This window comes from Anabrus simplex, chromosome 1 (genome assembly GCF_040414725.1).
Source record: "Anabrus simplex isolate iqAnaSimp1 chromosome 1, ASM4041472v1, whole genome shotgun sequence".
NCBI lineage: Eukaryota > Metazoa > Arthropoda > Insecta > Orthoptera > Tettigoniidae > Anabrus > Anabrus simplex.
Genome location: NC_090265.1, coordinates 626,277,468 through 626,293,797, shown reverse-complemented (window position 1 = coordinate 626,293,797; position 16,330 = coordinate 626,277,468). Strand labels below are relative to the sequence as shown.

The 16,330-nt window shown below is 37.5% G+C and overlaps 1 protein-coding gene across 1 annotated transcript in view; it reads left to right on the top strand.

Annotated features, from left to right (window-relative positions):
- Positions 1 to 16,330, top strand: part of GC (gamma-glutamyl carboxylase) — a 127,020-nt gene that overhangs the window by 37,202 nt on the left and 73,488 nt on the right. Inside the window, exons 4-5 of the mRNA XM_067155133.2 lie at positions 9,404 to 9,589; positions 9,733 to 9,896. Of these exons, the coding sequence (XP_067011234.2) occupies positions 9,404 to 9,589; positions 9,733 to 9,896 (350 nt within the window). The remainder of the gene's footprint in view (positions 1 to 9,403; positions 9,590 to 9,732; positions 9,897 to 16,330) is intronic.

The following is a 16,330-nucleotide window of genomic DNA, read 5'->3' as shown; positions in this document are numbered from 1 at the left end:
TGTTCCAACATTTTGAGTACATGAGATAGTTTTGCCCCTGTAGTTGCTGGGTTTCTGTCTGTCTCCTCTTTTGAAATAGAGGGACGATGCCTCCTTTAGTCTAGTCTTCGAGTAGTTCTTCTTTCCATATGGTGTTTAGGACTATAAACAATCACTGCAAGCCTTGCACTGCAGCAGCCTTGATCATGCCAGTACTTACCTCAACTATGGCTGTTGTCTTGCCTTCACTCATGTTCTTTTGGGGTATTTTCTATTTTCATCCATGTTATAGGAGGCTCCATGTTTTGAATATTTTATTTTTCCATGATCTCTTGTTGTTTGATATTTAAATTTTCACCATTATGTAATTTTTCAAAATACCGTACTATCCCATCTCATCTCCTATCTCTTTGTCATTCTTGTCAGTCCTTGAACACCTGGTAAATGCATGCATAAAATATTATGTAGCAGTTGCCTCACAGCTTAAGTTGGAGAGGACAAATAACCATTTTTTTTCATTATCTTTTCCTAAAATAAAATTGGACTGATTGTTTACATCATACATTGGGATATCCTTGTCTTCTGACAGCTCAGATGATCGCATACTTCTAGCTCGTCTCCATCTCCGGCATCACTGTCTTCAGCAGAATGTTCATGGTCTGAATCACATTCTAGAAGTAGTTCCCTGATCCACTCTTCTCTTTTGTCCACTTTACCACAATAACAGTCAAAAGACAGTAACAAAAAAACAAAATTGCACACAAATTAGACAATCTTAATGAGTCGCTCACAGAACTTTACGTTGTAAAAGCAACACATACACTTGGTCATGAACGGAGCTTCAGATCGGATGTTGGAAGCTTTTGCTTGTAGCAACAGAGCTCTTAGAGCAAAAGTAATAACACATGCATGGTGTTGTAGGTTGAGGAGGTAGGGGGAAGGTTCTAGGGAGTGGAAAGTCTTGGCACCAGAGTGCATTCAGCAGAAATAAATAGGCCCTGCTTGAAAGACTGTGGCATGACCAGTTGATGGTTAGTCTGTTAGGTAATCCATTTTTGTCCATTCACTTCTCTAGGTCCCACTGCCATTGCAGTTTCATCCAACATATTTCATCTTAACTCAGCTCTTATCTATAACTGTGAGGTTTTCAGTCTCTTGATACTAATAAAATTAGAAACTACTCGAAAAAAGTAAACATTTAATAACAGACTAGAGGACCCGCGCTGCTTTGCAGCATTTATTATAAATAGGTCAGATTATTTGTCTTGATATGCAATTCGTAGTCATATTGTTTTGCCTGCGATTTTCAATGGTTTTATGAATATTTAATAAGAAGCGTGTTATGCTATACCACAGTTAGTAATCACAATTCATCCATTCTGTCATCATAATGCTGTCTGTTTGATAAAACTCTATCCATATATTTGCTTTTTCATCCTGCAGTTCTTGATGTAAAGCTTAGTATTTTGTTGTAGAAGGCAGTGGTATTTCTACACAGAATGGTTGTCTTGTGAGCTCATAGGTTAGTCTCAAAAGAGTGTTCTTTCCCAGGCAGTGAACTTTTACAATATGGCTTCACTCTTTCTAGTGTAGCTAGGTTATCCTTTGATGGCTTTCCCCAGATAATCTCCATGGTGTATGTCATGATGGGGACTGTTTGTACAGAGACTTTTTCCTTAGCAGCATGTAACTTATTAGGAATGCTCTGCCATCTGTTGAATATATTTGGAAGCTGAGAAAGATTAGAAAATCGAAGGGTATCTAGGAGGGAATAGTATTCTTCCGTGGTCAGAAGAAGTGTATACTCTCTGGCTTGACAGATAGTAATCAAACAAGGCTGCAGGCAATGGCTTTACTAAGGATGAAAATCACATACTGTATATCAGAATATTAAGGAAAGTGTTAGTCGCTTAGCAACCTGTTAAGTACACAGTGTATTGCGGGTTAGTGTAGGCCTTCGCCTGCAATTATTGATGTGATCATTTAATGATTTGATTTTATGATTACTCAAAGTCGACTGAACTTAGAGACCTATCGATGTCTCATGATTCACCGGCAGGTAATTCCGGAGAAAATAAAACAAAAATGAAGTAAATCGGTCCAGTAGAACGGACAGACGGATTTGCCAAAGCTGTTTTTAGCAAACTCTTTTAATATATCCTGTAGACAATACCTGAAAGATACTCCATTTAATCGAAAGCAGAATGACATGTTTCGTTCTTGAAAAAACATCATCAGATTCTAGCAGATCATTTTTTTCTTTTATTTTTTAATTAATGAATATTATGAACAAGTGTAAAAGCATTTATATTAAAATTCTGAGTAAACCTTCATAATATAGTATATGAAATGTTTGAACTTACCTTAATGACAATGATGTACTCCTCCTGTCCTTCCTCTCTCCTCACTTGCAGCTAGGACTTCAATGCACCATCAAATCAGCTTATACCAGTGACTTATATGCCCTCAAGTACTACTAAGATTTTGTTGAGGTAATTGAAGGGTCTAGAAGCAGAACTGGCAATCTCCATTTTTTTTTTTTTCCCTTCAGAAATGAGTTAAAGTATGGATAGCATTGTACAAGATAAATGACATGTATGACAAAATTATTGAGTTGTGGAACCAACAAAATCCTCAAAATCCTCCTCAAATACAATATTAAAAATTGCGGTTAGCTGCAAAGTCGGCAATCTCCATGAGTTGCAGAAATGGCAATGTCTATTTTGGCCAGTCACAAGTGAGCTAGATGTCACGTGGTTGATTGTTTCAAATTTAATGTTACCAAGCATTTTGTTCTAACAAGAGCTAAAACAAATCAAATGAATGATCTACTAGTGCGAGGAGAGCCTCATTATCAAAGTGACATAATGATGACTAAAAGTGTGTGTAAAACTGGCAAAAATATAAGAATGATTACTCCCACTATAATTGCTTCTTCTCCTTCGTTTTGCTTCATGACTAAAGCATCGTGACTATCATAATATTCAGCCCTCTAGCCGATGAACCATACTCCGCCATTCTTCCCTATCTAAAGCTTTCATTGTGGTTGCTCTGAGAGAACTCTGTAGAGGGACGTTCACCATGTCAATCCATCGCGTTGGTACTCGTCCTCGTTGTCTGGTTCCCTGGACTTTGCCCTCAACAATCAGCTTTTGAAGACCACCATCTCGACGCATTATATGTCCAAAGTAGCGTGCAATCCGCAGAGAGACCTTACACGATAGACAAACTTTTATCTGAAGTTGGTTCAGGATTGATGGGTTCGTGTGATGAGCTGTCCAAGGAATCCTTAACATTTTTCTCCAGCACCACATTTCAGAGCTTTCTATCCGTTCACAATCACGTTTGAGGATGGTCCACGTCTCTGCGCCATACAAGAAGACTGAGAAGACTAGAGATTCACCGAGCTTCTTTTTTGTATTGATGGTGATGTTATTATCTTTTCAGATTTTCCGCAGACGGATCATCGCTACCTTTGCTATTTCAATTCTTCACTTTATTTCAACTTTGGAATTTCCAAAATATTGATAGTAAGGAGCCTAGATATACATACTGATGTACAACTTCACACCCTCCAATCTGTTTGATATGTGGACTGTTGTTGTTCTTACGATCAACAATCATGACTTTGGTTTTCTGTCGATTTAGGTGTAATCCAATTTCTAGGCTTGCTTCCTCTACTCTCTTGATCAGCTCTGTCAACTCCTCCTCAGATGAAGCTATCAAGGTGGTGTCATCAGCAAATCTCAAGTTGTTGATCTTGCATCCCCCAATGGAAAATCCTTTGTCCCAGTCTTCTAATGCAGTTCGCATTGCATATTCACCATAGAGATTGAAAAGTAACGGTGAGAGGATACATCCCTGGCGAACTCCAGCCCTTGTACAAAACTGCTAAGACTGTTTGTTTTGAATCTTCACAGTGGCTGTATTTTCCTTATAGAAGGACTTGAGGAGATCAATCAAATGGAGTGGCAAATCCATGTCATCCAAAATTTTCCAAAGATGGTTCCATTTGACAGTATCGAAGGCCTTTTGGTAATCAATAAAGCACAGGTATACCGGAACATTGAATTCCCTAGCCTTTTCTATGATTTGTCTTGGGCTTAAGATCTGTTCTTCTATCGTCGCCATAAGACCTATCTGTGTCGGCGCGACGTAAAGCCCCTAGCAAAAAAAAAAAAAAGATCTGTTCTTTAGTGCCTTTTCCTTTCATGAATCCAGTCTGAACTTCAGGAATTTGATACTCTAGGAATGCCCGGAGTCTCTTGTGCAGGATATGAAGCATAACTTTACTGGCATGTGAAATCAAAGCAATTAAGCGATAATTTCCACATTTTTTCCTCGATCCTTTCTTGTGGATTGGGACAAAGACTGACTGTACCCATTCCTTGGGCCATCTTCTAGAATTCCATATTGCTTGACAGATTTTTAACAATTCCAGCATCATCTGTAGCTTTCAAGACTTCTGCACTTATTCCATCAGGTCCACACGCTTTTCCAGTTCTCAGCATTTTCAAAGCCATTTCTACATCTCGGAGAATGTCAGGTTCAGGGTCTGACTGTTTGTCTATCTTCACTTGGTCTTGTGCATTACATTGTTCACTGTACAGATCCTGGCAGTACAATGTCCATGTTTCCAGAACATTCTCTATATCCACAACATCATCACCCTGTGAGTTCTGTATATTCCAGGAATATGGCTTGAATTCTCAAGTGATTATTCTAATTTTGTTAAAAAGATCCTTGCTGTGATTTTGATTTGCATGGTCTTCAATCTCAAAACAAATGTTACTAAAGAAATTATTCTTATCTCCTCTACAAGAAGACTGAATCCTTCTATCAAGATCAGACATTTGCTTTCTTTTTTTCTGTAGTGTTAATATCAGATTTTTTAAGGCACCTTCTTTCTTCTACAAGCTGAAGGATCATGTCAGAGATCCACTGTTGCCGTCTAGTATTTGGTACTCGAGACTCATTCAAAGAGAACTCTATCCAGTTTTTAGTCACTTCCACAGCCCTTCAGCAGTTGTTACTGGATCCTGTAATATGGAGGCTCTTCGCGCCAATGATTCCTTTAATGATGACATATCAACTACTTGTGGTATCCTGTGTGATCTTTTAACTGGTGTTTGAAGTTTTATTCTTATTTCTGTTCTAAGAAGCTGATGATCACTGCCACATACTGCACCTGGACAGATTTTGGTGTCCATTACAGAAGACCTCCATCTTGAACTGATCAAGATATAGTCAATCTGATTTTTATATTGAATTGCAAACTCAAGAAGACTGTTCCCCCGTTCATTTCTTTCTCCAATTCCGAATCTTCCTATCGATGTTCTGACATGCTCATCATGTTGTGTTGAACAAATTTTGGCATTGAAGTCTCCCGTAACAATAGTTATTTCTCTGCTTGGAAAAGCTGAAACAGTAGCATCAAGATCTTGATAGAAGCGGTTGATTATTTCATCAGATGCATCCGCTGTTGGGGCATAAACCTGAATGATGTTGATTGAAAGTGTCTTGCATTTGAGACTTAGTGTTATAATGCTATCATTAACAGGTTTATATCCTTTCACTAGGCCATTCAGTTTGTCACTGATCACAATTGCAACCCCGTTACTGCTTTTTTCTTCATTTCCAGAAAAGTAGACCCAATGATTACCACTTCTAAAATGGCCATTGTTTTTCCAGTGAGTTTCACTTAGCCCAGCCACTCCTATATTATACCTTTCCAACTCTTGTGTGATCAGGAGAAGTTTTCCTGAAGCTAAAAGTCCTCTCACATTCCAAGTAGCCACATTCTGCTTTGTTCTTCCAGTCGCAAATTTCGCATGTGCAGCCTGGTTGCCTACATGCACATGCCAAGTAGCACATTTCACACTATGCAGCCTGGAACCACAAAAGTGCCGGTTGTCAGCCGGGTCGCATGATGAATTAGATCCATTTAAAGCAGCTATCATGATAGTGTTCATGGGAATAATAGTGTAGTGAGGTCCCTCTCTCTTCCACACCGCAGTACCACAACCGAAAAACCAGTCATTCTGGTGACGCTTGAGGCTCCCCGCTCTTGACCCATCTCGAGCATGAATTGCTCTGTGCATCAAGTCGATACTGATGGCGCTGCTGCCCGACATAAGGTTTTCAGTGGATTCCAGTGGCATTTCCTCTACTGAGGGACCACCGCCCTTCTTCAAGGAGCTCATCCACCCGAAGCCGTTGGCTCCCTGAGGGTGTCAGGTGGAGTTGCTGGCTGTACGGTCTACTCCATAACGTCAAAAATACGTCCATTGTAATGGTGTCAACAGGTGTAGACTCTAGTTCCTTGGCAACGTCGATAAGAGCATGCATAGTTTCCGGATTAGTCATAGTTTCCGTGCCATTTATAGCAGATAGAACAAAATGGCTGACACTTAGGGCAATGCAAATATAGTAAATAATTATATCGAGTGTCTCTCTTAGTAATGTTGTCTATGGATTGAGGGCAAAACAAGATGACTATCGTCTATGGCATAAAAACACAATAGACTTACGTTAAAAATCAATATAAAATGATCACAAATTCACTAGACAACACTCACATACAGTAAATATATGCCACAGTATCATAAATACTGCCAGGAAGCCGCTAACAAAGCACAGTTCCCTTTATATATAGATATTTGATGCTCTTACACCACACTAGATCTTGCATTTGGCAGCCATAATTGAAGGAGGTGTTAAAGTGAATACTTTGAAATTGCAAGACATTGACAAATTGTTGACTAAACATTACGGCAATCATTGGAAAACGTTTGACGGGCTCCAGTTTTATACAAATTTGCTGGAAACAATGGGGAATGACATGACAGAGAATGAGGAAGAGGAAGTTTTTTGTAGAAACAAATGATTTGATAGTTTAGATGTTCTATTTATGTGATTAAACACAGTTAATATATACTGAACTCTTATTTGACCATGATTTTCTATTATTTCATTTCCAATTATGTTGAATGGAGAAGTGGAAATTTCCACCTGTTAGTGGCAAACCTATTGATCACCAATTTTAATAACATCAGTCCTCAACATTTATTGTAAATATTAGGTTATGCTGCATTTTAAAATGTTTAAGAGTGGAAGAGGTATATTCTGTAAAATCATTCATGCATGTATCTCCTCTAGTTAGAGTTCTAACAAATCAGTCTCTCCTGTAAAATTGGGTTGATTGGACATTGCCAGTTTGGCTTCTAGACTCCTCAATTATGCCATTAATATTTCCATGTTTAATTTGGCTGTAATTGTTGTTGTTTTCTTCCATATTCATATTTACATGGAATTACAAGGGCAAATCAAAAACGAAGTTACACATCAGTGGAATGGGTGCACACCACACCACCACCACAAAAGTAGGCCAAAGTCCAACCTTCACCAGGAAAGGTAATGACGACAGTGTTCTTTGACATGCAATTTATGCCGAAAGGCATGACAATCAACTCGGCTTCGTATTGTCAAACATTGGACCATTGAACCGGTTCCATAAGGCTATTAAACAAAAGCGGCAGGGAAAATTGAGCGCCAGTGTGATTTTGTTGCACGATACCTTAACACCTCACACGGCCCGCCAAACGTCCGAACTGCTGATGCAATTCAAGTGGGAGGTATGGCAACATCCTCCATACAGACTTAGTGCCATGCGATTGTCATGTGTTCAATAAGCTGAACCAGGATCTCAGTTCCGAAACGACGAGGAGGTGAAAGCAGCTGTCTCCAGGTGGCTACATAGTGCTGGAGGTGATTTCTACGCATCTGGAATCGAAAAGTTGGTTGACTGTACCGAGAAATGTTTACAATCTCTTGGGGACTATGTGGAAAAGTGAACTTGTATTGTATGTTGTCATAGCCATGTTCCCTATGTGTAGGTGGTTTCATAAATGGCCATAACTTAGAAGTGTAATTTACTTTTTGATTTGCCCTCGTATGTTCCTATTAATACTCTGAGTTTTATTTGGCAATGTGGAAAGGCTTGTGTCCCATGCCCAACTATAGTTTATTGATTTCTCATATTTCAAGTTAATTTATACAACCACTCAGGTTTGGGTGACCATGTAATGATCATTGATCTTTATCTTTGGTACTGTTGATAGGTGTTCCTATCTTGAGAATTATAAAATATCAAAGCCATCTTAGTAACAGTGCTAATGGTAGTACTTATTATTATAATTAATCACATGCAGTTGTATCAGCACACTAATTTTAATTCAAAACTGATTTTCAGACTCTAAGGTCCATCATCAGTGTTGAAAAGATTTAAAACATTTAATTCCACATGAATGTGTTGTCAGACTGAGTTTAAGTTTTAAAAAGTTAAAATGGAGCCTTGTTGAGATCAACTGTAAAATAAGAAAAAGAAGAAAAAATAAAACATGTGTAAAAGTATCAAAGTAAAGGTATGCAAACAATACAATACTGATGATGGACCTTAGATTCCGAAAACTGGTTTTGAATTAAAATTAGTGTGCTGATATGACTGTATGTGATTAATTATAATAATAAGTACCTTAAGAATTATAAGAAATGCTGCTTGATAAACTATTTTTATCCTTTTACTACAAGTTCACTTGAATGCTTTTGTCTTGTGATGTTGCTCCTCTGTATTTGTCCATAAGATACATCATGATTACCAGTATACGAAATAGAGGATACTGTTTATGAAGTGATTGATAGTGAACAATGAAGGTACCACAAATGACAAGTGTGGGAATGTTACCAAATAGTATTTTCCCATAATTCTGACACTTTCATTGTTCACCATTTCATCATATTTTATTAATATAACTCACAAGCTTGTCAGTCAATCAGACATGAATATAACACTTAGAACACTGTAAAATATCTGTAAAATATGAGCAATTATAATAAGTGTGATGACATTTCATTCTAACAGATTACTTTTAACCATGCATATATATTACATACAAAATTGTTTACATTGCATAAATTTGTCAAAGATTGTGAATTGGTGATGTTATGACACAAATGAGATAAATTATAAATATGGAAGCCCTTTGTTCACACTTAAGTAACTTCGAGACTGTTTGTGCACTTGTCTGTGACAAGCTTTGTTTGGTGCCAACATTTTCAGTGGTGTCTATCTAAAATAAAAATATTGGTTGACAGTTATTACTTACTGAAATATTCTTGATTTTCATTTTTTTAGAATATAAGCTCATAAAAAATATTTGGAAGAAGGCATAGGAGAGCATGAGGTTTGGATGTGAGAGGTAAAAATATGGTTGAGATCCAAAGGTGTTAAATCTGCATGAGATGAGAAGAGACTGTTGAGGTTGCAGGGTGCCACTTGTATGTACCTTTAATATATTTTTTGTTACATGATTGTGGTCTTTCTGCAAAAAGAAAGAAACTTAGATGTATTTATTCTGTACTGCAGGTCTTTAGATTGCTACCTTGGAAGAGTAAAGCCTGATACTCATGTCCCATTGTGGAACTATGCTATTCTCCGTTTCCAGTTCTTTCTCTTATATTTTTATGCTGGTTTGAAGAAATTTGACCAGGATTGGTTGGGAGGCTATTCTATGACAAACCTCAATCACCATTGGATTTTTGAACCTTTTAAGTAAGTTCTATTAAATTTTATTTTTGTAGTTTATTGAAAATAAATAATTTCAATGTGCATTGAAGGTTATAAAACTAACAATGGAATATTATATTTTGGGTTTGGTGTTGGCCTGTGAAATAGCAATGCTGCTTCCTCTACAGGTTATTGCTTACCCCAGAACAAGTGGATTATTGGATAATCCATTTCAGTGGTTTCCTTCTTGATCTCACAATTGGATTCTGGCTTTTCTTTGACAAAACGAGACCATATGCTTTCTTCTTTTGTTCTTCATTTCATCTAATGAATTCAAGAATTTTCAGCATTGGTAAATATTCATTGTTTTGATGTAATATTCACTGTCAGTATGCAGCCATTAGATTTTCTCCATTATGAATACAGTCAAACCTCGTTTATCTAACCTAAATGAGCAGAAAGTTATATGGATTATTGAAAATTTGAATTTTCCCAGTTATTAAAGGGGAATATGAAACATTAATTATGATATACAAGTACGACTTTATATAAGAATAGTGTACCTTTTATTTCCATACTAGCCAATGATATATAGTTTTAACATAATTATATTTACTAACTTTGAGTTATAAAATCTATACTGATATTATATTATCTGTATCAGTATTATCAAGCATCAGTAAGTTACCATATCTTGAATAAATAAAAAAGAAAAAATTCTTAATCAAACCTGTATTGATGGAAAATTCAAATTACAAAAAACTAATAGAAATAACAGACATACTTGCAGAAGTTTTTGGTGGTGATAAGTAGGACAGACTATTGCAAGAATAATGAAAACAATGATAGTAAAACTATGAAGGACACATTGATTAGATCAGAGGAAATATATATGAAAACTATAGACTTTTTATGTTAAAAAAAAATCAGCAGCCACAAAATTTTCAACATACCAGTATTTGTGTTCTTTCTCTTTAGGAAAAGTAAACCAAAGCAAACCCCATGACACTACAGCCTTTGAAGAGCCTTGGCCTACCGAGCGACCGCCGCTCAGCCCGAAGGCCTGCAGATTATGAGGTGTTGTCTGGTCAGCACGACAAATCCTCTCGGCCATTATTCTTGGTTTTCTAGACCGGGGCCGCCATCTCACTGTCAGATAGCTCCTCAATTCTAATCACGTAGGCTGAGTAGACCTCGAATCAGCCCTCAGGTCCAGGTAAAAGTCCCTGACCTGGCCGGGATTCGAACCCGTGGCATCCGGGTAAGAGGCAGGCATGCTACCCCTACACCATGGGGCCGGCCCTTTAAGAAAAATATACACTTCAAATGTACGATGCAAAACATTGGGTGATATGCATAAAAGTGAAGTGGTTACTCGGAGTGGAAAAGGGGAAACACTCAACTGATAAACAGTATGCTTAACATCTCGCTGCACTGCACGAGTCTTTACTCAATGTTCCAAGTGTGAACTGATTCTCGCTGACACACAGCTTCTGGGAACTGAGAGGCAGTGAGGTATGTTACAACAGTGGGTTACAGTTTCTAGATTAATTTAAGTGTTAGTTACCATGGAGGAGGATGGTATTGAATTTCAGGCAGGTTTTGTATAGTCTATGTATTGAAGTCTTAACTCATCCTATTTTCAAAATCTCAGCTACCAGATTTTTTTTTTTTTTTTTTTTTTTTTTTTTTTTTTTTTAAGCAGCAGCATTGCAGGTGATCATCCGAAAAACAAGAAGTAACTTTGGGATCAAATTATTTGAAGGTCAAGTGTCTAAAAGAATTCAAGAATTAAAGCCAAAACAGACTTGAAAAGAACAGGAAACAAACCAGTCCACCTAAAATCGTGGGGAAAGAATTACTTGATGTAATGGAGAGTGACTCAAGTTCATCAATAAACTGATTGCAAGTTCAAAAAAATATCATGAAACAATAAATAATTCTACAAAAATTTAATTATTTATAATTACTGTACAACATAATTATAATTGCAGTAGTGAATATTTCTAATAATATTGCAGAAGGAAAATTAGCAATGGTGGCTTCTTGATCAACACATGACCCAGGTACATCTTTAAGCCTTCCACTGCAGCCACCCCTAGAATCTGTAGCATCGCAGGAAGGAGAAAAAATGAAAAGCCGGTGCAGAAATGTCATTTGCAGAGTTGTAAAAATGAGTGCTAATAAAACAGTTGTGAGTTCTGAATTTAAAGAAGAGAAATTATTGTGAGAAATGGAGAAAAGCGAGCAGAGAAAAATGTAGTGACAAAATATTAAATGTGTTCAAACAATGTTCAAATCTGTATTTGTGTTATTTTTCAAATTTATTTTATATTTTGCTTTCTGTTTGAAGGTCCTATGGTCCTGGCAGATTTTATTTTTAGCAGTAGATTAAACGGGTGGAATTCTGTCCGTACTCCACTTTCTTCTGTGTCTTCCATGTCAGGACTTGAAGAGTATATGTAAAAAATAGCTAGTTTTCTGGACAGGGGTTGGTAGTCTTAAATGTGACAGCATTAATTATAAAAAGAAATTGAAGTCACTAAAAACCAACATATTTCAGGAAATAGATTTTTCAGTAATGATTTTCTCCTGCTCACTTTAAAAAGGAAAGATTTATAGTATCAGGACCCAAACATAGAATGATGTACTCTTAAGCACTGGCATGAAAAAATAGTTTCAATCACTTGTTAAGAGCACAGTTTGGAGGACATAATTATATATATACAGCAAAATACTTCACCACAAGCGCAAGACTAATATAGGGTTGAAAATGAGGTGACTGATCTACGTATTATAATTAATAAAATATTACTAAAAGGAACACATTCAGCAAGTACTTAAATAAGATTACAATCCATGTAGTAGCCTTGCCATTTCATCCCTTCTTTTACTTTCTCTGTGGCTATCGTATTTTATTCGGAAGTACTGGAGAGCGTTTTACCTGCCCAAAAATAACCTTCTCTGTGTTTGTCCTGCGGTTTCAGGATTTCGGTACGGAGTCATAAGCCATGGTCTAATACATAACCTGCATCCCCAAGAAGGGTATTTGCATGATTGCCTGTCATTACTTTGCAAACATCAATGCTTCACCAGATTCAGGAATCATGCACTGAACCAGGCCAAGTGACGTCCACGCTAGTAAACTCTTCACTCATGTTGCAGGTGGCTTGCACATTTATTATAGGTGCCCCTTTCCTATTAATATATTCATCACCATGCTGATGTGGCGTTTTTTTATATATATATATATATATATATAAGATAATGTGTACAATCAACAGCTTCTACAGCAAGAGAAATTATACCTTACCTGCCACTGAATTTTGGCATCCTGTAGAGCTTGGATTGTCATTGGAAACTTTATCCAGCAATTAACTTTCACTTCAATCACACTTGAAACATTGGAAATTGTACAAGATACTGTACTTTGATTAACACTTATGTCTTCAGCCACGCCACTCTGAAAACCAGGATCGCCAACGTAGCACAAAAAAACCCTCAAAGTTCCTTCATTGCTAAGAACACCGCCTCTTGTTTCATCATTTTCGTTGAGAAAATACTGTGCCATCCAACGCACATTTTCCTTTTCAAACATATAAATTTATAATTGAGGATCCTTCCTTGTTCTTGCAACATCCATAAAATACTCCATTATTGCGCATGTAGCCCTTATAATTCCTCGTAAGTCAACTGCAGAGGTAACTCACTGATTTCTGAGTATAAACTATCACCACTCGATCTTTAGGCATACCACTCTGGAGCAAGAACTGCTGGAAATTAGTGTCTGCTTGCCCCCGCTCCACTGGGTGACGTCACACACTGTGAGTGTTGAGTGAGTGGACTTCTCGCTCACTCTCATGCATGCGACTGCGAGTTAAAACTCCAAATACGCGAGTGGAAAGTACTTGCTCGTCTTTATGCATATCACCAATTACCTCAAGAGGGCAGTCACAAACTGCATTAGTACTACAGCTCCCATATCTTGACATAGTTTTTTTTTTTTTAACTTTGCCTTAAATGGCCAAGTTTTTATAAGGTTTACTACTATACAATCCAAGACCTGATTTTATGTATGACTCCGGTACTTTGACATGAGTACGTACGTGTGAAAAATGCAATGGGTCTGCACCGCATCAGGGACTTTGCTTCAAATAAGTGCCTGTAATCCTCTATGATGGCTGGACATATAGGGGGCGATTCCTGGGATTGAAAGATGAAAAGAAGTCCCTATGAACATAACCCCTGGTGGTAGAATAACCCACAGTATCTCCTGCCTGTTGTAAATTGTGACTGAAAGGGGCTCCAGAGACTCTTAACTTGGGAAAGTGGATTGATTACCATGGGATCCTTAGTTGAGTCCTGGTATTGCTTCCACTTACTTGTATCAGGCTCCTCACTTTCATCTATCTTATCCGACCTTGCTTGGTCAACTCTTGTTCTTTTCAAACCCCAGCGGTATTACATGCGGAGACCTAGGAAGCTTTTCATTGTCACGCCCTTTGTGGCCCTTGTCTTTCTTTGGCCAAAACCTTCATTGTTCGAAGTGTTAGACTCCTTCCTTATTTTCCCTCTGATTAATGTTAATAGAGGATGGTTGTCCACTTGTACTTCCTCTTAAAACAATAATCATCCCCACCAACACTTATGAACATACCGTCCTTCAGTATGTTGGTACTGAGGTGCAAGCATTACACTTGGCCAATGCCATACTGAGACTTTTGTCATCCGATGATGCCGACAAGGCCACAATTGGGTGAGGGGCGGGGAGAGAGAGAGCGAGCATTATAAACTTGCATAACACACACATGGGCAGTTGAAAATCCCTTTTGTACAGTTGTTGCTAATCATCAACAGTGTTTTGAATACAATGTGGCTCCAATGCACTCAGTTTTCGTGTAGTGTGCAGTAGTGTTTGGACAACACCTTTCCACAAGAGTGGATCGGACATCGAGATCCAGTGTATTGGCCTGCCCAGTCTTCTTATCTTAATACTCCAGACTTTTATCTGTGGATACACATGAAAAGTATGGTGTGTGCTACTCTGGTTAATGATATCAACAGCAGCATATCAATAACACCTGTGAAGCTGTTCAACAGGGCCCAGGTATCTTCGAGCAGCTTTGCCAGTTCACGTTGAGGCTGCTCGTAGCGGACATTTTGCCAGTGTACATCCTATAACTCTGTTGCATGTCACCTAGTAACAATGCATTGTAGAATATGGAAGAAATAAAATGATATAAAATCAACCAATATGAAAATTGCCGTATTTTAAAAGTGGGAAATATTGATTGTAGTTGCAGCAGTTCATTATGTTGATAGTGTAAATTAAAGTTTAATGAGAGCATATGCTGTGGCATCAGTTCTTTCATTCTATCACCATACAAATGAAGAAATGCTGAAATGGGTCATCAAGAGCTTGTCAAAAAAAGAAATCTTGATTCGAAGCAAGTTATGTTGGTGGGAGAAGCACTGATTGGAAATGACATTGATATTACTGCATTGCCTCTGTATTGATCTGCAGCATTCACTGGGTCGCTGAAGTATTCTGACAGACTTCAGTTCTCAATACAATATTTTGGAGGAATATTTAGTTGTGGAGAGTTGATAACACATCCAGAAGAAATAAAGAGAAGATGGAAGGAGTATTTTGATAAACTGCTAAATGCGAGAAATTTTGCAGAGGAGACGGTAGGAATACGGTGTGGTGAGAACAGTAGATAATATAACAATGTTAGAGGTGGAATTAGCAGTCCATAAAATGAAAATAGGAAGGCATGAGGGATGGATAAAATTAGTATGCAAATAATAAGAATAAGAATAAGAATAGTAATACCTTGTGATATTAAGGAAGAATCATATCATAAATACAAAAAAATCATATACATACATACATACATACATACATACATACATTATCATTATAGACTGTTATGCCTTTCAGCGTTCAGTCTGCAAGCCTCAGATTTTACTAAACGTCGCCACAATCCTCGATTTGCAACTAGTGCTGTGGCCTCATTTAGTTCTATACCTCATATCTTTAAATCGTTAGAAACCGAGTCTAACCATCGTCTTCTTGGTCTCCCTCTACTTCTCTTACCCTCCATAGCAGAGTCCATTATTCTCCTAGGTAACCTATCCTCCTCCATTCGCCTCACATGACCCCACCACCAAAGCCAGTTTATGCGTACAGCTTCATCCATCGAGTTCATTCCTAAATTAGCCTCATCATTCCGAGGACCCTCCTGCCATTGTTCCCACCTGCTTGTACCAGCAATCATTCTTGCTACTTTCATGTCTGTTACTTCGAACTTATAAATAAGATCATATATATATATATATAACTTGTCCTGACTGACCGACTGACTGATCGCCGAGCCAAAACTACTGGACATAAAGAAATGAAATTTTGGGGATACATTCATATTAAGATGTAGGATTTTTGGATATTCCGTCGCTAAGGTGGTGAAAAGGGGGTTGAAATTTTAAAATGAGTGTATCTATATCTCAAAACTTTAAAAGTTTACAGGTGTAAAAATTGGTATTTTGAATCTTCATTAAAAATAAGGAAACACATATTTTTTTGTTTTCAGAAAATCCCAATAGGAGGAGTGAAAAAGGGGTTGAATGCCTTTAATCAGGATACCAGTACTTATATCTCAGAAACTGAAGATATTACAGACCTGAAAATTGGTACTTTTGATCTCTTTTAAAAATAAAGAAACAGATTTTTTTTGGAAAATCCAATTAATGGGAGGGTGAAAAGGGGGGTGAATTTTTAAAATG